Genomic DNA, 19,024 nt, shown 5'->3' with positions numbered 1-19,024 from the left:
CAGAGGGTCAAATGCAGCATGTTCTGTTTCTAAGTGGTCTAAGCGCGGAAGCAAATGACCCAAAAGATCCAGATTTCCCTTGACCTACAGATTCATTTGACAAGTAATCAAAATGATACAGCAACACGGCCTTTCCAGGTTTTAAGCGAACGACTTTCAGCCGCTGCCAAGCCATAAAAATACAGTCTGCAGCGCGGTAGAAAATCAACTCATGGATACTGGCCACATTTGTCTTTCTCAAATGGTTCTATTCCATCTAGTTCTTAAAAGACTCTTCCAGGTGGAAAGTTCAGAGGTGGTGACTCTTGGGTCAGTGGCTGCAAATAGCACAGTGACGACAAAGGGGGGTTTTTGGGGGGGAAAAAAGAGTGTGTGTGTGTGTGTGTGTGTGTGTGTGTGTGTGTGTTGACAACTGTGCAGGCTTCACAGGGCGGCGCCGGCGAGGCCGGCCGATGATCCGCTCTGCTTAGGTAAAATTGTGGACACGCTGGACTCTCGTCCCTGTCAGCCACACAATAATCACGATAATCATCTGCTTTCTCATCGTTTCATTTTGGTGGCGACAGGACATCTGTTGCTTTTGGGTGCATGTCTTATGTCACACAATGGCTGCCATGAATGGTTGATGGTATAAACTCATTCCTGTTCACTTGCAAGAAGCGTAGTATTATTTTTTCAGGAAAATCAATTTCAAAAATGATAAAATTGTGAAACCTATTAGACAAAAATCTTGACCCCTCTAGGGACAATTTTTTCAGTGACTATTTTAAATTTGTTGGAGTCTTTTTTTATATGAAAATTTTTTTAGGAGATTTTTTTTATTTAAAAAAAAAAAACTTTTTGGGGGGAAAATATTACTTTGGGAAAAATATTTTTGGTCGGAGAAGAAACGTTTCGTAAATTCATTTTGTTTGTGGGTGAAAAGAAAAGACGGAGGGGATCGTTTTGTTGTTGTGTTTTTTTTTTTTTTTTTTTTTTAATTTGTTGGTAAATAATTTTGTAATGGTCCAAAGTTTGCTATAACCTTTCCGGTGGTACCTTGACTTACAAGTGGGCCAACTTGCGCGTTTTTCCAGATACGAGGTTTTGCTCGGTCAAAACCTTTGCTTCATGTTACGAGCCAAAATGTAAGTTACAAGCGAGCATCAGATACGCCACCGTCGTAGGAGTGACGTGAATAAAATGGCGCAAATAAAGTTCTGTGATGCCCTCGAATGTGGGCAAGGAGAGCCACAGTTGCTGATGTACTTTTAGCCGTTTATTGAGCATGACAAACACGCGAATACAAAATGAGAACACGCGCAAGGAGCTATTGTAGGCAGTGTTGCCACAGTTAGTTACGTTACTGATTACTCTAGCTTAAAAGTAACTTAGTTACATTGCTGATTACTTGATTTCAAAAGTCACTTTTGAAGTTTCATTGTCAATCTGATTTAAGCTAAGGTATCGTAAGTCCTTCAGTGAGTCAGTCCTTACCCTCCACGACCGATTGATGATCGCGCACTCGGGATCAATAATTAACTCACAATGCATTGCGCGTTTAACACACCAGGAAAACTGTGTTCTTAATGTGTCAATAAAAATGCAAGAACAATCAAATACACTTTTTACTCAGGCAAAGAACAAAAATAGAGTGGCGAAAGTGAAGTCGGGCATTTCTTTGCATTTTTATGAGACTGCACCGTCACTGTACATTGTAGAATCAACAATCACTTCCCAATGGCTTTCTTCTATTCGTTGGAAAAAAGGGCGCTCTCGGTTAAATGCGTCTGCGCATCTGGACGCCTCGTTCTTTGAATCACCAGCTACAAATTAGTGTTTGCTGAGAGCCATTGATGATGCAAAAGTAACTGTTGTTGGATTGCAGTCTAAATACTTCCCCGGGAAAAGTAACGCGTTACTTCGCTCGTTACTCAAAATGGCGGATTTTGAGAGTGATCGTAAGCGTTACCGGCATCGCCGGTTGTCGGCCACAACTCGCATCCGGATACTGACGCGCAAACCACCTGACTCCGGCTTCTAACCATTGCTTATTGATTCGTGTTTACGTGTGCGGATTTTGTTCAGATCACGCCGGGCAGCAAGGCGGCGCACGCCAACCTGGTTCAGGGAGACGTCATCATGGCCATCGACGGCGTGTGCACGGAGGGCATGACCCACCTGGAGGCCCAGAACAAGATCAAGATGGCCACCTACAACCTGGCGCTCACCATGACCAAGTAAGAAAATTGAAAGTGAACAACTGGTCACTCTGAGGTTTTTGCACCAGTGCCTTTAAGATGGAAGCCAGCCGAGCAGGACATTGCAATAACGTTGCGCTTTCACGCCGACGCGACATACAGTATCACAGGGACCTGCCGCAAATTGCGAAAAAAACGCCAGTACTTGACAGCCCCGTAAAAAGGTGTATCGTTGGCAATATTAGCAGTACCGTAAATATACCGCAAACTAAATCCCAAATCCACTTGAGCTCATTCACTGCCGTTGACGTTTAAATTTGTCAGCCGGAATTCAACCGTTTTCTGCTACCGATCAATCTACAGTATCCGTCAAATAGGTTTTTCATCAGGTAGGCGTGGAAGAGGCTCTCTCCCAGCTCGTCTGTGAAATTCAAGCTTCTATATTATAGAACCGTAAGGACAAACAGGTGCCAGTAGATGGCGGCGTTGCGTTGGTTTGGTTTTGAGATCAGCACAGCTTTTGAGTGGAAGAGACTAACTAGGCGGTGAATCTCAGCTCGTCACGTCGATTATGAGCGAGAGAAATGCCGACACGTTGGAGGTGGGACGAGAGCAGGCACCTCACACTCCAACACAATATGTATATGTATGATAACAAAGCATGTGACACTGTAAATAGTAGAAAGTACCCGTTGGGATCGGGAGAAAAGATGATGCGGTTCATGGCGAGAGCGGCGAACGCCATGTAAAAAAGCTGCTGACGTTCAACTCAAGCCATGCGGCGAGTCAGCGTCGTTCATGGCAAGTTTCTTAGTTGTACATCTATAAATATTTTAAGTGCTTTTTCGGCCTTGTTTTTGTTGTTTGATAGTTTGAGGTATGACATAAGCGTCAAATATTAACGTCAAGGTCACTTCCAGTTGCCATGTTTCTTTCCACCAAAAGCTCGTTTTCGTCACTTTTGGGTCAGAAATCGGTGGTTTTGATCGACTGCTAATTACTAAAGAACAAAATGAAAAAGCCAATCAAAACATAACATTCAGTAAGATCGCGACGGATGGCAATTTGTGGAACTCAGTCAGTCAATATCATTTGAAAATCATCCTGTAACATTAACCTTCAAAAAAATGACTTACAGATGATTTTGTGAAAAAATACACCCGAAGTGCATGCACAAAGACTCTTTTGTCTCTTCTTCCACTAACAACCCAGGCTAAACGTCTCCGCTTTCATGTCTCAGTCAAGATGTATTACTTCAATATAGTTCCTTGACGCCAATGTACTACTTTCTTATTAGGCAGGTCTTCGGCGCCATCTTGTGGCATCTCAGGGTGTTTTAGAAAAAGCACAAACGCTGCAAGCAGTTATTGCCAATTTTGTGGCGGATAAACTTTGCTTTCAACACAAAAGAGTGAAAGTCAGGTGTTCGACTTCACGTCCTGGTCCCGTCGTCCACGTGGAATGGATGGGACACACGGGACACAAACAACCTCGAGCCCCTTTCATGCGCAGATTTCACACAATTGTTGTTCTTGTTATGAAATTGCAATTCAATTGTATCTCTCGTCCCAGGAGGACGTTTGTATTTTTATTTTATTATTATTATTATTTTTTTTTTACCTTCTTCATTGTTCTCACAAGTGTCTTGTACCTCACTGGAAAACAAAGTTTCATCCCTCTCTTTTATTTTATTTTATTTTCTTCCTCTTCCCGGGAACGCCAGCTTACGGCGGGTAGAGGGAAAGAAAAGTAGTAATAATACAAATAATAAGCGTAATATGCGCCCCGGAGATGTGAGCAGATATGAAGACATTGTTGACTCGTGCGTCCCCGTGCACGCAAGGAAGTTGACCCTGGGCAGAAAAGATGTCACATGAAGGAGGTACGTTACAAAAGCAATTTGCTTGCTATATTTCGGCACTTTTCCCAACCCTTCTCGCCACGATTGGAAGATAAAGTGACTTTTATTCCCGCTAAGTAAAGACAACACGAATGGAACCATTTCCACCTTGTTTTGTGCACGATACGAAAGGAAGGTGGAAGGCAATCGCCAAGTCAAATGCCGAAGACGTTGTGCTCGTTTGTACATTGTTTGTACACTTTTGACCTGAGTTACAACAAAAAAATACATTTTGAATTTCGGAAAGGTTTTTATGTCAATTGATATTTCACTATGACAGAGTAGACGTTAAGATTGACAACACTGTTTCAGCCTCAAGTGAAAAAAGACAACGTGCTGGTCGTACTGTGACTGGAAACATCAGAGGGTTTCTTAAAGGCGCGGTTCCACCATAATGACAGGGTGGACACGTGCAAAATGTTCCATACAATCTTTATTTGCCAAAAACACACCAGGAATTTGTTGAAAGCCATACACGCGTAAAAGTCACAGATACTTCAGTAGAACGTGTGGATGGCGACCCCAGGTGGACGGAAATAATACCCGACTATCCAGATAATCGATAGAATACTCGATTGTCAAAATATTTGCTAGCAGGAGCCCTATTTGTGAGATCGGGTCAGTCGCTTTGGTAAATGTTCCTCAAACCTGTGAGCTGTGTATACGTTTTGTCAATATACTTTTTTTTTTTTTTTAAACCATCGAGTTACATTCAACATTTTTGTAGAGGGTCATATTTGAAATACTTTAAATGTTCGTTCTACTTGCCCATAGGAAAACTCCCCAGCTAATTGGCCTTCTATCTTCATGCAGACAAATTCACTATTCCGTCTTGTTTATCGATAAAACCCTCATCCGCAAGACGCCGCCATATCATGGCTCTCTGCTCACCACGCATACCAGCACCAGCACGCTCCGTTCCTCTCGTTTATTGACCCCCTTTTCATTTTTCCGCCCCAAACCACTGGAACAGTGCAACAAATCCGAAAAATCCCCTCATTCATCGCAATGTCTTCGTTTCAAAAGTTAGCGAGGGAGACTGTACGTGATGACTGCATCTGTTTTGATCCTCTTTTGAACCTTTTTGTTATTTTACCCGACCCCTGCTTATTTGCATTTTTTTGCCCAATGTTTTTTTTCAATTTTTGTCTTTTTTACACCCAATCCCTTCCTTCCTTATTCCCGTTTGTGTGTGTTCGTGGCAATTATACTGTCAGTTTTTGTAGACTTTAACTATTCGTGGTTTTAACTCTCACCCCCCACACAGCGGGGGTCCACTGTATTATGCAACTTTGTAACTGTATCAGGCGGCACGGTGGGCGATTGGTTAGCATATCTGTCTCACAGTTCTGAGGACCGGGGTTCAAATCGCCTGTATGGGTTTTCTCCGGGCACATCCCAAAAATTTGCGCGGTAGGTTGATTGAAAACTCTAAATTGCCCGTAGATGTGAATGTGAGTGCAAGTGTTTTTTTGTTTGTATGTGCCCCGCGATTGGCTGCCGACCAGTTCGGGGTGTACGCCGCCTCTCGCCCAAAAGATGGCTGGGATAGGCACCGGCACGCCCGCCACCCGAGTGAGGAGAAGCGGCACGGAAAATGGATGGATGGATCTAACCATATCAAACTGTAGTTTTTTTCGTCGCTGTATTTGTAATTGCTTATATTTTGCTTTGTTTTACATTGCTGTCTATTTCCAGGTCGGCACGACAGATACAAATCTTCTCAATTGCCTCGCACGGTCAAATCGAGCTCAATCAATAAAATAACTACGAGGGAAGCTGTGTCAAGGTGGATGTGGCCTCCTGTAACTGGTCCGCAAAGAGGGCAGCGGCATTGATGCGGACGTGGCCTCCCGCTCGCCCCCAAGCTTTTTTTTCCACAGATAAGATCTGACATGTTGAGCGAGGAAATGAATGTCGGCGCACGCTGAGCTCCGAGCGCCGTCTCATAACCAAGCGGCAGCGCTTCGGGTCATGCAGATAAGACGCAATGTTGAGGATGAGGATGGGGATGGAGATGGATTTTGTCCTCCCCCAGCGAGCGCGTTCAGAGCGTGTTGAGCGTGTGGGGACGAAGATGTTTGTCGGCACGCTCGTTCAGCTCGGGGTCAGCGTCTATTTTTTCTAGCTCTTCTGCCTCAAAAGTAAAACGCTTGACTTTCTGGAGCTTTTCCATGACGCCCGCAGAGGAGCCGTTGCACAAAGTCAGCACGGGAGAAGAAGCAATGATGAAATCAGCTCACTCGTTTCAAGCAACAACCTGGACAGAGAGAGCGAGATGCAAAATCCTACCGAGTGAATTCCTCTTATTTCTAGTGAAACATCCTACGCTACTCATTTTTAGACAGCTTTTGCTGTTTTTTGCAAATTTTCAGCAAGACAAAAAAAACTGATACAAGTCAATTATAGTCGTTGCATTGGCAGATTTTATTCACTTATTTTAGGGACAAAATGTTTTGTTTGAAGTGAAAAAATCTGCCAATGGAACTACTATAATTGACTTGATAAGATTCTTTAAAATAAACCGGTCTTGTTGTCAAAAGTGTCTTTAAAAAGTACAGTAAGATAAATTTTTTCACTACAAATAAGATTAATTCAGTAGGTAAGATTTTGCGTTTTTGCAGTGTCGATTGATAGATACTGTAGATATTGAAGTCGCGAATATATTTATAAAATGTCTGATAAAGTCACATTTCAGCACATTAATCTTCCATTGCCACCTTTCAAAACAGGACATTTTCTGTCAGTCAAATGAATATTTTTTCTGTCTCCGTGTAGGTCGAAGCGTCCTGTTGTCATGCCAACGCCGAGAATTGATGCCGGCATTTCCATGATCCCTCACCAGCAGGTGAGTTTTCCCATAATCCATCGCTCCACTCTCTCTCTCTCTCTCTCTCTCTCATTCTCTCCATATTTGTTGAAGCCTTAAATGTGACTTTTTGCCTTCCAAAGCTAAGGAGACCAGAGAAACAAAACTTAGAACATGAATATTAATTTGACATTAGTTCTCGTTATCGGGGTTTCTCAAACGTTTTGGGTCCAGGGTGTCGTTACAGGAGAATTTTTTTTTTTCCAAGGCATCGTTCTTAAAATTAGATTCTCAAATTAAACAGAACTACCATGTGTACCTCCTAAATGTAAAAAAAAAAAAAAAAAAAAAAAAGTTGTAATATTGGAAGAATAAAGTCTTATTTGAAATAAAAAAACAAAAACGTAGTCATTACAAGAAAAAATATATTTTGTCAGAATAAAAAGTCGTAATATTACAAAAATAAAGTTGTTTTCCCAAGATAAAATTATAATATAGTATCAAAGTCCAAGTTTAATGAGAGACGAAAGTAATATTTGAAGCAAGTGAATTACAATGACATTTTATTCTCCTAATTAGGGCTGCAGTTAACGATTATTTTAATAATCGATGAAGCTGTTGATTATTTTTGGAATTAATCCAACAATCAGATAAAACAAAATTTGAAATTTCCTTCCTTTTATTCAAAAGCAGAAATAATTTCTAATTGACTGACATAAATTGACGATGATTTACTGGTTTGGTCCGTAATAATGTATGTCAGAAAGTCTGCTAAATTTCTGATCATTGTTTTCCAAAGTAAAAGCTGATGTTTGCAAATGTTTTATTTGGAAAAACACAAAGGTAATCAGGCCGCCTTCATGGAGGACTACAGAAATCTAAAAATATTATCAAGTCAAGTTGAGAGGCTGAAATTCTGAAGATTTGGACAATTTTAAGTTAAACGAAGTCTCTAACTGATTCATCGATTATCAAAATAGATTATTGCACCTCTACTCTTAAGCCACAAAAAACACCTAAAAAACAGGAAAATAATCTGTACCTCTAATAATAGTTTTTCTTAAAAAAATACAGACTTCATTGCTTGATTATGATTTCTGTAATTATACAACCACAATTCCAATGAAGTTGGGACGTTCTGTTAAACAGAATCCAATGATTTGCAAATCATGTTCAACCTATCTTTCCCACTACAAAGACGAGATATTTCATCTTCAAACTGATCAACTTGATTGTTTTTAGCAAATAATCCTGAACTTTGAATGTTATGGCTGCAACCCGTTCCCAAAAAGCTGGGACGGGGTCATGTTTACCACGGTGTTACGTCACCTTTTCTTTGAACAACATTCAATCAACGTTTGGGAACTGAGGACACGAATTGTTGAAGCTTTGTAGGTGGAATTCTTTCCCATTCTTGCTCGATGTACAGCTTGAGCAGTTCAACAGACCGGGGTCTCCGTTCTCGTATTTTACGCTTCATAATGCGCCGCACATTTTCAATTGGAGACAGGTCTAGACTGCAGGCAGGCCGGTCTAGTACCCACACTCTTGTACTACGAAGCCACGCTGTTGTAACACGTGCAGAATGTGGTTTGGCATTGTCTCGCTGAAATAAGCAGGGGCGTCCATGAAAAAGACGTTGCTTGGATGGCAGCATGTTTCTCCAAAACCTGTATGTAGCTTTCAGCATGAATGGTGCCTTCACAGATGTGTAACACAGCCCCATACCATCACAGATGCCGGCTTTTGAACTTTGCGTCCGTAACAGTCCGGATGGTTCTTTTCCTCTTTGGCCCGGAGGACGCCACGTCCACAGTTTCCAAAAACAATTTGAAAGGCGGACTCGTCGGACCACAGAAGACTTTTCCACTTTGCCTCGGTCCATCTTAGATGAGCTCGGCCCAGAGAAGCCGGCGGCGTTTCTGGGTGTTGTTGATCAATGGCTTTTGCTTTGCATTGTAGAGTTTCAAGTTTCAAGTTTTCAACTTCCGGATGTAGCGCCGAACTGTATTGACTGACATTGGTTTTCTGAAGTGTTCCTGAGCCCACGCGGTGAGATCCTGTACACGTTGATGTCGGTTTTTGATGCAGTGCACTGTGAGACTATTTCCTCACGCACTTGTTCACAAAGAGGTGAACCTCGCCCCATCTTTGCTTTTGAATGACTGAGCACTTCAGGGAAGCAATCACGGCACCCACCTGTTCCCAATTCGCCTGTTCACCTGTGGGATGTTCCAAACAGGTGTTTGATGAGCATTCCTCAACTTTCTCACTCTTTTTTGCCACCTGTTTGGAACGTGTTGCAGCCATCAATTCTAAGTTGATGATTATTTGCTAAAAACAATCAAGTTGATCCGTTTAACATTCCATATCTTGTCTATGTAGTGTATTCAATGAAATATGATTTGCAAATCATTGTGTTCTGTTATTATTTATGTTTAACACAACGTCCCAACTTCATTGGAATTGGGGTCGTACATCACAATCAAAAAAGAGCTTTTAATTGGCCCAAATGTAAGGTAGGGATGAGCTACTGATTTATTTTTTGTCTAGTTGTTCATTTTTTTTTATTGGCACGCCTGTCCCCAAATGAAGCTTAGTACTTTATTGAAATGTTAAGACCCCCAAGCTACGGCTGGTGAGGGTCAGGGGGCCCAGTTTGAGAAGCGCTGCCACTTTCGGTCTGCTGCTGCCCTCTTGTGGTGACTTAAAAAACACACGTTAAAACAGAGGAGTGGAAACAAGATAATATTATCGTATTAACTTCCCATTGATGGACGTTTTCTGCCCCGTCTCCTCCCCGGCCGCGGCTGCAGCTGAACGGTCGTCTGTCGGCCGAGGCGTGCGCCGGCCCCGCCCGCAGGAGGCAGTATAACTCGCCCGTCGGCCTGTACTCGGAGGAAACTCTGAGGGAGATGGCGGCCACGCAGGCGGGCCTACCCGCGGGGTACGTAGCCAGGACCGGGTGGGGAAAAGATCCCGGCAGGAGTGTGATGAGTTAGGACTTACAGTGATACTTTGACTTACTAGTGCACCGTCTTTGGAGGTTTTCCGATTACGAGACGTGGCTCGGTTGAATTTCTTGTGTGAAGTGATGAAAAATGGAGTAATTGAGGCAGTGTGATGCCCCCACCGAAGCCGCCAAAGCACTTTGATCCTTTCCTTGAAAGGGAAAAACAGTCAAACACACAAATAGAAAATGAGAACACTCATAAGGAGATGCTGTAGGCCACAACTCACACGCAGACTGACTCCACATCCTAACATCTCACTAGGCCACGCCCCTCAAAGGCACACATCAACACACCAGTACTACGGTGTGTACATCATTTACTTTACAAAACCATTTCAGTGCACTTGTTATTTTTAGTTATGAGTTGTTTTTTTACACAATAAAGTGCTACTTTTAGCCATTAAAAACAAAACTAGGGCTCCAACTAACGATTAGTTTAGTAATCGATTACTCTCTCGATTATTTTTTCAAGGATTTAGATTTTAAATAATTGAAATGGACATTATTTCAAATTGACAGTGCAGAAAATATACAAACATAAATTGATTGTGATTCATTTACTGGTTTGGTTCGTAACATCCGTAAGGAAATCGGCAAAAATGTTAATCATTGTTTTCCAAAATAATATCTGATGTTTGCAAATCTCTTGTTTAAACATGACACAAACGTAATGAGTCTTCTTTATTGTATTAAGTATAATTCTTAATATTTACTGTTGAGAGGCTCAAATTCCGATGATTTGGACAATTTCAAGTTGTACAAGGTGTCTGAACGATTAATCGATTATCAAAAATCGTTACTCATTACGTTGCTTTATTCACTTTTTGTGCTCAGGCCCAAGTCTTGTCTAATATAATAAGTATTGCTTTGACGCCGTCTCGTGGCATCTTGGTGCCAAGCAACTACGGCGAAGTGAGTTGAGGAGCTTCATGTAGCGCTTTGCCGCCTACTGCGTCGGTTTAGGCAATTCGAAACCTTTTTGAAGGGCCGTCACTGACTGGCAGATTTTTGCTCTTGGCGCCAGGGCGAGGTTCCTGCGATGGCATTTCAATTCTTTTCATCGGGGAAAATTGATTTGTACGTTAAGTGACAAGCTTGCTCACGGAAGGAATGAAACTTGGAAGTCAAGGTACCACTGCACTTGTCCTGTTCAGTGTTGACTTGGTGTAGTTGCACTTGATGTAAGCGCGTCCTGCCATGTGAAGGAGGAGAAGAAGGAAAAAAGGAAAAAAAAAAAGCTTCAGAACATTTGCTGTCAAAATGTTGACCAGGGTTCCAGCAGGCTGGGCAAACATTTGTGCTCAAGCGCCACATTGAATTTTTTTAATAGACGGATGGGCCAGGTCATTTAACATGAGTTTAAAAAAAAAACATACAAATGTACATGTCAAATAATTATAGGAAATTATTAGCTCATTTTAATAATATAACAATAATGTGTCCTCATTTTTAAATTCATTTAATTTAGAGTTCATGAACAAATTATTTGATAAAATATAAAAATGTTTTACTCATATTTTTGTGTTATATAAAATGTTTAAATTATTTCAAATGAACTAGACAATTATCTTAAAGTATTCTATTAATATTTAGTTTTTATTATTTACAGGGAATCAACTAAAACTAACAGATTGTTCAGGTTAACGCGCGTATGTAAAATATTTACGATTAATTAACCCATTTTTTTTACGAAATACAAATGTTCATTTTCCATCCATCCATCCATTTTCCGTACCGCTTGTCCTCACGCGGGTCGCGGGTATGCCGCCGCCGATCCCTGCTGACTCTGGGCGAGAGGCGGGGTACACCCTGAACTGGTCGCCAGCCAATCGCAGGGCACATTTAAGCAAATAATTATTCACAGCTACAGGCAATTTAGTGTCTTCAATTAGCCTACCCCATGCATGTTTTTGAAATGTGGGAGAAACACGGAGTACCCGGAGAAAAGCCACGCAGGCACGGGGACACCATGCAAACTCCACACGGGCGAGGCCGGAGTTGAACCCGCAACCTCACAACTGTGAGGCAGACGTTCCGCCCAGTGTTCATTTTATTATTTTAAATTCATTTCATCATAATTAAGTAAACAATTATTTTAAAACATGTTGATTCTTCTAATATTTGTTATTTTAAGAGTCAAATAAAACAAAATATTTAATGAGATAAATGTATTAATAATAAATCTATCTATCTATATGAACAATTACAGGTAAAATAATTATTAATTTCTTTTAGACTGATTAACCAATAATTTAGTCAAATACGCAATGTAAAATTGTTTATTTTGGATGATACTTGTACTATTCTAATAAAATGTTCTGCTATTATTCATAATTAAGTAGACGCAATTATCTATGATTATATTTTACTCCAATGTTACTTTTCATTATTTACAATAACTCACTGAACAAATTATTTCATGAAAGGAAATAACAAAATAAATGAATGCATTAGAATGAACAGATTTGAGGCAGCGTTGCTCCTGGAAATGTTGCGTCGTCCAGATTAAAGAAGTTCCGATCACATTTTTCCCAGGCTGGTTTTTCGAGCGATGGCGTCGTACTGTCGACCGTTTTGAGGCGAGCGAGAGGACGTTGCCAAACGGAGCTGAGACTCCATTACCCCGCATACCTTTGGCGGCAAGTAGCGAGCTCATTCGGGCCTCGGGCGCGCTCGTTTGATTGACGTTGAGTCGTTGCCGCTCTGTCTTGGCGAACGACGCTGTGCCAATCAAATCGTTTCAAGGGGCCAATTTCGAGGTCGTGAGTCAGGTTTTCCACAGGCGGGAAACCGGGAATGATTGGCAGCACGTTGATTTGTTGTTGTTGTATTTTTGTATTTAAGCAGGCGCTGCCAGACATTTGGGAAAAATCTCACTTTGGAACCGCCCACTTTAATACCACTAATTTTGGGCCCCTGTCAGTCAAAAGCTCAAAAGAATCCTGAATCCTTATCACTTTTCTATACCTCATGCTCCCCCCGCCCCCCCACACTTTTTTTTTTTTTTTTTTTTTTTGGCGTTCCAGAATTTTTTTTTCTTCTTGAGTAGTTTTGACACTGACAGTCAGCAACAGTTTAAAAGCGCTTTACCGACACCCGTTGGCCGCAAATGGAACCGCGGCAGCTCAAATGTCCAGTCGAGTCCAGTCCGTCCGTCCATTTTCGATAGCGCTTAACATCCTTAAAGTTAGCTGGACGCTATTTCAGCTACCTTCGGGTGAGAGAAGCCGGGAACACCCTGGACTGGTCGCAGCCAACGGCAGGACACTTGGAGACAAACAAGCGCCTCCCGCTCACATTAACCCTATTTGTTCATTCAGTCTTTAACGAAGCTAACATGCTAACGTGTTTTTTGCGGTGTGGGAGGAAAAACCCACTTGAGCACAGGAAGAACATACAGACGCCACACAGGAAGGCCGGGTTGAGAGTCGAGCCCAGAACCTTTGGACTTGTCAGGGAGACGTGTTAGCCACTAAGTTTCTCCATCATGTTAGCACCTCAGTCGTCACCTTTGACTTTCTATGGCAGTTTGAATTTGCTTAAGGGAAAAAAATAAAATGAAATTCCAGTTTATGGTAAACACTTTTGGGAAGAACCGAGAGAGTGGGAGGCAGTGCTAGCATGCTCATGCTAAAAACGAGCTAATGGAGCTGTTGTACAACATGGTGGCTACCTGACGATGTCACTCACACTTTTCCTCCTCAGTCAGATGTTCACCTCCTCCTCCTCTTCCTCACACCAACTAAAAGTGATGTCACATGACTAATCTTCTTCTCTCTCCTCGTCTTCCTCATTTTGGCCTCCTTCATCCTCCCTCCATGGACGAAACCAGGTTTTCAGCCCCCCTGCTCACAAGTTAGTATCTCCTGCCGAGTGCATCAAGTAGCAAGTGTGTCTGTCCGTGTGTGTGTGTGTGTGGGTGTGTGTTGTCATGGTAGCAGTGGATTTACGTTGCACAGCACATTGGCCAGTAGAAGAAGCTGCTTTAATTTGAGGTGTGTTTGTTTTTGAAGTTGCAGTGTTATGGTGTTACTAAAACCTAGCAAGTTTTTTTTTTGGTGGGTGGGGGTATATTTCCGATAAGACATGAAATCAATTTCATAAAAATAATATTTTTTTTTTTTTTGTACAGCAACATCTTTGACTTCAGAACTAGCTAGCTAGCTTCTGAGACACAAAGACATTGAGGAGAAAAGAAAACCGGTCACTTAGCAATAAAGGGTGGCTAGTTATCTGGTAATGCCGGTCGGTACAAATTATTATTGTTATTATTTTTTTTACAATTGTGCAAAAAGATGCCGAGTCCTCTCGCACTAAGAGCAGTTCGAATGATGTCACCGAATGTAAACGCCCACATGCACGTTTGAGGAAGCGTGGCTGCAGCTCATCTCGTCTTTTTACCCACGCGGCATCCTCACTCCCCACCCCGCTCCCGCCATCAGCGCCGGCACGGTTCTGAAGGAGAGCGGCGGCGCCGCCGCCGCCGCCCACAAGGCCATTGAGGTGACGGGCCCGGGGGGAAAGGCCACCATCATCCACGCCCAGTACAACACGCCCATCAGCATGTACTCGCAAGACGCCATCATGGACGCCATCGCCGGGCAGACCTTGACCAAGGGCCACGACGCCGGGTGAGAACAAAGACCCCGCCTGCCCGACCGCCACCTACTTCGTTGCTTCCTTCCTCTTTGTTACAAGTTTACCATTCAAATATAACATCAGTTCTTAATAAGTATACTATCAATGAATCCGTCAGTTAATTTTTCTGAAACTTCACTCTGGCTGTGTTGGGAATCACTCCCTGTTCACTATGTCGCGCCTTGTAGCGTAAAGCGAGCCCGCCGTTTGGTATTGCTGTTGGAATGTGTAGTGCCTTTCGGTTCTCCCCTGGAGACAGTCGTGCCCTCGATGTATCGCGCAATCTTGAAAAGTAGCGAACGATGCTGACGAGAAACGCAATGCAGTCGTTGCTCGCTCTATCGCTCTTCACTTCCTGCGGGTTGAGTACATTGCAGTTTTTTGTATTAAACGTCGTTAGCTAATTGAATATATTGGAATCCAGAACAGCAGGTAAGCAGGAAATAGCTGGCCTGTAGTACGTCCGCATACGTGTTTACTGCCACATCGCTCAACAGAGTAGAGCCACCATTTAAAGACATTCACGGTCATAGTTACGATGGTGTTGAATGTAGGCTGAGAAGCTCGGTCATCCGGGAGGATCTCAGAGTCGAGCCAGACGAGGCGGCTCGGGCATCTGATTAGGATGCCTCCCGGACGCTTCTCCGGTGAGGTGTTCCGGGCACGTCCCACCGGGAGGAGAACCGGGGACGACCTCGGAAGAGCTGGAGGAAGTGACTGGGGAGAGGGAAGTCCGGGCTTCCCTGCTGAGGCTGCTGCCCCCGCGACCCGACCTCAGATAAGCGGAGGAAAATGGATGGATGTGTGGATGGCGACTCCACGTGCATGTACTATATTGAAAGTTGGTGATAAAGTGTATGCATGAAACTTAAAAATACCTTATCTAATACCAATAATACCATAAATACTTGGTTGCTACTTCGCGGATTCTGTCTACTGCAGGGCTGGTCTGGAACAAAACCCCCGAACGTAATTTTTTTTTTTTTTTTCCCTCAAAGAAAGAACATTAAAAAAAACTAATTTGGGTATTTTGGGGGGTGGGGGGGGGGGGGGGGGGGCTAGAATGGATGAATTTTCATCCATTCCATTAATTATAGTTTTTGTCTGTAAGTGATAAGAGCATTATGGTTAAAAAGAGGCTTAGTTTTGACTTGGACTTTTATCTTTTTCAAGGAGGCGTACGGGGCAAGAGGGGAGCGCCAGGATGTTGACGAGGGTGCGTGGGAGAGATTGATCGACAGTCACGCCACTAATGTGTGTTCGCGTTGTGATGAGGAGGATTTCGTACTCGTCTTCTTTCGCCTCCGGATACGTTTTTCAGCTTTGCTCGACAACAGTGGTGCGCTGGGCGCAATAAGAATTGACATTTTGACATTTAGTTTGACGGTTTTATCCCAAGTGATGAGGCTTTTATGACTTCTTTTTGGGGGGGGGGGGGGGGGGGGGGGCTGGGATTGAAAACTTTGTGTGAGTGTCGATTGTTCAAGACAGTTTCAGGTTTGATCTACAGCAGGCATCATTGTCGAGGGATTCACCGCAGGGAAAAAGGGGTGCGCCAGTGTGTGGATGGGGGTGCGTGGGAAAGACTGGTCTACAGTCATGTGTCTAATGTTGCGTGTTGCGTTGAAGAGTATTTCGTATGTCTTTAGTGCCTTCCGGAAACTCCTTAAGGGTACGCAATCAGTTAATTCGGATTCCCAAACGGGGTACGCTTAGTCCCCAGTAGGGGGGTGTCGTATCGTAATTGCACATTTACATTTGTTGCCGTTTTTGTCCCAAGTAAATTGGCCTTCATGGGCTATTAACTTGCTTTGGTTTGACTTGTTGCACCATGATGTTGAAAGGGGTGTGTAGCTTTAAAAGTCTGAGAGAAACTCTTTTCCAGGATTGTTACTCACGCCTGTGTGTGTTGTGATGAAGATTAGGTCATACGCGTCTTCGTTGTCAGTCAACATGTTGAATTGATTTTTTTTATCTACAACTCCGGTGTGCTGTGTTTGCTCCAGGGGGTGCGTAGTACAATCATTTATTTGATTAACCTTTTGGACAGTTTTGATCCCAAGTGATGAGGCCTTCAGTGCCTATAAACCTGTTTTTGTGGGCCTGCACGGGTGCGCCCGGGTATTGACGGGTGTGTGCAGGAAATCTACCAACATATGACTTACGCTTGTATGTGTTGGATTGTGCACTTTGAGACATCTGGCATGAAAAGGTTGCATTTTTTTCTGCTCTCAGCTGAAAAAATATCTTGTGAAAACCGAGCTCGTCCTCTGACAGTCTTCTGCGTCCATCACTTACATTTGAAAGTCATAATAATCAAAGCAAATGTTCTGAGCTCCTTTTCCTCCTTCACAAATGTTTGTTTTGTCTTCTTTGTGTGCTTAATAAGGTTCTCGTATGCTCTTTTTTCTTCAAATGAATCTTTTTTTAATGATGTGTAATTCATTTGCGAGTCACTCTTTTAGTTGGTTTCATGACCCCAAAAAAGTCCTCCCAAAAGAAACTACCTGGCCCCTGAGCTGACTTGTTGTGGGGGTGTCATTATGGGTGGTGGGTTGGTGGTGGCGGCGTCCCCCCCTGTGTCTGGCTCCAGTCCACTTCCAGAGCGTCTGGTGGACAACGCCTCGCCCGTCTACCGGGCGGTCCTGAGCGCCGAGGAAGGGGAGGACGAGGACGAGCGAGGACGGCGCCGCCAAGTCAGCGCGCAGTCCAAAACCTTCCAGGCGCTCGCCAACATGACTGGAACAGGGACGCGCTCCGGTAAGGAGACGGACACGCTTACAGCGAGAATATTACAACAGGGTGGGCAAAGTAAACAGCTTATTGGCCACATTTCATTTGTAAAACCGAAAATGTAATGCACAATTGATATCATATATTTTATATTTATTCATATCATTGAATTTTGAAAAACAAAACATTTGGATAAATCCATTCGAATTTTAGGCGGAACTAAGGTGAACATTAATGCTCAAAATATTCCAGCACTCTCGATAAGGTTAAACGCTCATCAAAGAACGGAGCGCCTCCTTTGGCCCGCGGTCCATACTTTGCCCACCCCTGCATTCCAATGACATCAATATCACAACATGCTCCATTTTGTTTGTTTGTTCCTCTCAGTAATGGAGGGTGAGGACGAGGAGGACGAGGTGTTGAGCAAGAGCAGGTAGGCCGCGTCACTCGCACCCCGGGAACCTGCACAGGAAGTCCCGCTCTGCCCCGCCCCTTTAACGCCCCCCCCCCCCCCAACACCAACACCCCACCTCAACCACATCACCGCCACCCTCACCACTTCCTGCCAACGCAAGTTCTTATTTATTCGTTGTTTTGTCATTTTTAGGGTCGCCATGGAAAACATAAAAATGACACTACCGGATTTAAGTCGCAGCCTTGCGAGAATTATGTTGTATTTTTCAAGAAAGAAGTCATATTTCATTCAAGGTTATTCAAGTTGTATTCAATGTATTTACTCTCAACAATATGCTATATGACTATTTATCTCGAAAATATATGAATTTGTGGATAAAAATAAATGTTCTTGAAAATATACTTTTTAGCTCAAAAATTGTGGCTACAACTCTTTATCTCGAATATATGTACTATTTTGTAATAGTATGACTTTATTCCTTTATTATTATTATAAATATTATTTTTACTTTTTATCTTGCCTTTTTGTCAAATATATTTTGTGTGGAAAATATGCAACTTTTCTTAATATAATCTCTACAATAATAATAATAATAATAATACAACTGTTTCTCAAAAACATCCAACTAAATTCTTGCAATATTACCACTTTTCAACAATATGCAAATTCCGACTTTAATCTTGTAGTGTAATTATTATTCTTGTTGTTTTTTTCTTGTGTCCCAAATCCTCCTCGGTCGTGTTGCCGCATCTCGTGTAATGAGGTAGTTTGACCACCAGGTGACGCTGTATGACAGAATGCTCAGGCTTCAGCAGACACTTGAGTCGATACATTTATTCGGACTTTATCAAGACAAAAGTGTTTACTTTTGACAGCGATATTCATTATATATTAGATGTTTCATATTTTCTGTTATTAAGCGTCCTTGGGTGCCTTGAAATTCACTATCATCTGAATTATTATAATGATTGTAATTATCATGTTTGTTATTGTGCTTGTACATTTTGAGAGCTGTGTCTAATAATTTGCTCTCCAAATTTAGCTACAAGAGCTCAACGATCACAACATGAATTGTAGTTTTTATAGTTGCATGTTTTATAAAATATGTAATAGTGACTTAATGTAAAAATACCAATTTAGGTCAGCTGAACAACAACGCATTTAAAAAAAATAATAATCACGTGCGCATTCATCCAACCCATTTCCAGAGGATTCCAGTTGGCTGAAGAATTTATCAATACTTTTTTGCATCAAATATAAATAAAACAATTAATAATTAAGTCATAATTGTTACATGAAAATCTCTCTGACCTTGTCCATGACCAGCTTTATGATG

At 42.4% G+C, this 19,024-nt stretch overlaps 1 protein-coding gene across 2 annotated transcripts in view; it reads left to right on the top strand.

Moving 5' to 3' along the window:
* LOC133409979 (LIM domain-binding protein 3-like) overlaps positions 1–19,024 on the top strand; it is a 40,485-nt gene that overhangs the window by 12,909 nt on the left and 8,552 nt on the right. Inside the window, exons 3-8 of one of the 2 annotated variants that reach the window (XM_061690643.1) lie at positions 2,068–2,219; positions 6,859–6,928; positions 13,735–13,757; positions 14,345–14,533; positions 17,134–17,300; positions 17,661–17,706. In XM_061690643.1, the coding sequence (XP_061546627.1) occupies positions 2,068–2,219; positions 6,859–6,928; positions 13,735–13,757; positions 14,345–14,533; positions 17,134–17,300; positions 17,661–17,706 (647 nt within the window). The remainder of the gene's footprint in view (positions 1–2,067; positions 2,220–6,858; positions 6,929–13,734; positions 13,758–14,344; positions 14,534–17,133; positions 17,301–17,660; positions 17,707–19,024) is intronic. The other variant, XM_061690642.1, reaches the window with a different exon arrangement.

The sequence above is a fragment of the Phycodurus eques genome, chromosome 11 (assembly GCF_024500275.1).
Source record: "Phycodurus eques isolate BA_2022a chromosome 11, UOR_Pequ_1.1, whole genome shotgun sequence".
Taxonomy (NCBI): domain Eukaryota; kingdom Metazoa; phylum Chordata; class Actinopteri; order Syngnathiformes; family Syngnathidae; genus Phycodurus; species Phycodurus eques.
The sequence above is the reverse complement of the archived record's forward strand: the minus strand, read 5'-3'. Positions and strand labels throughout refer to the sequence as shown.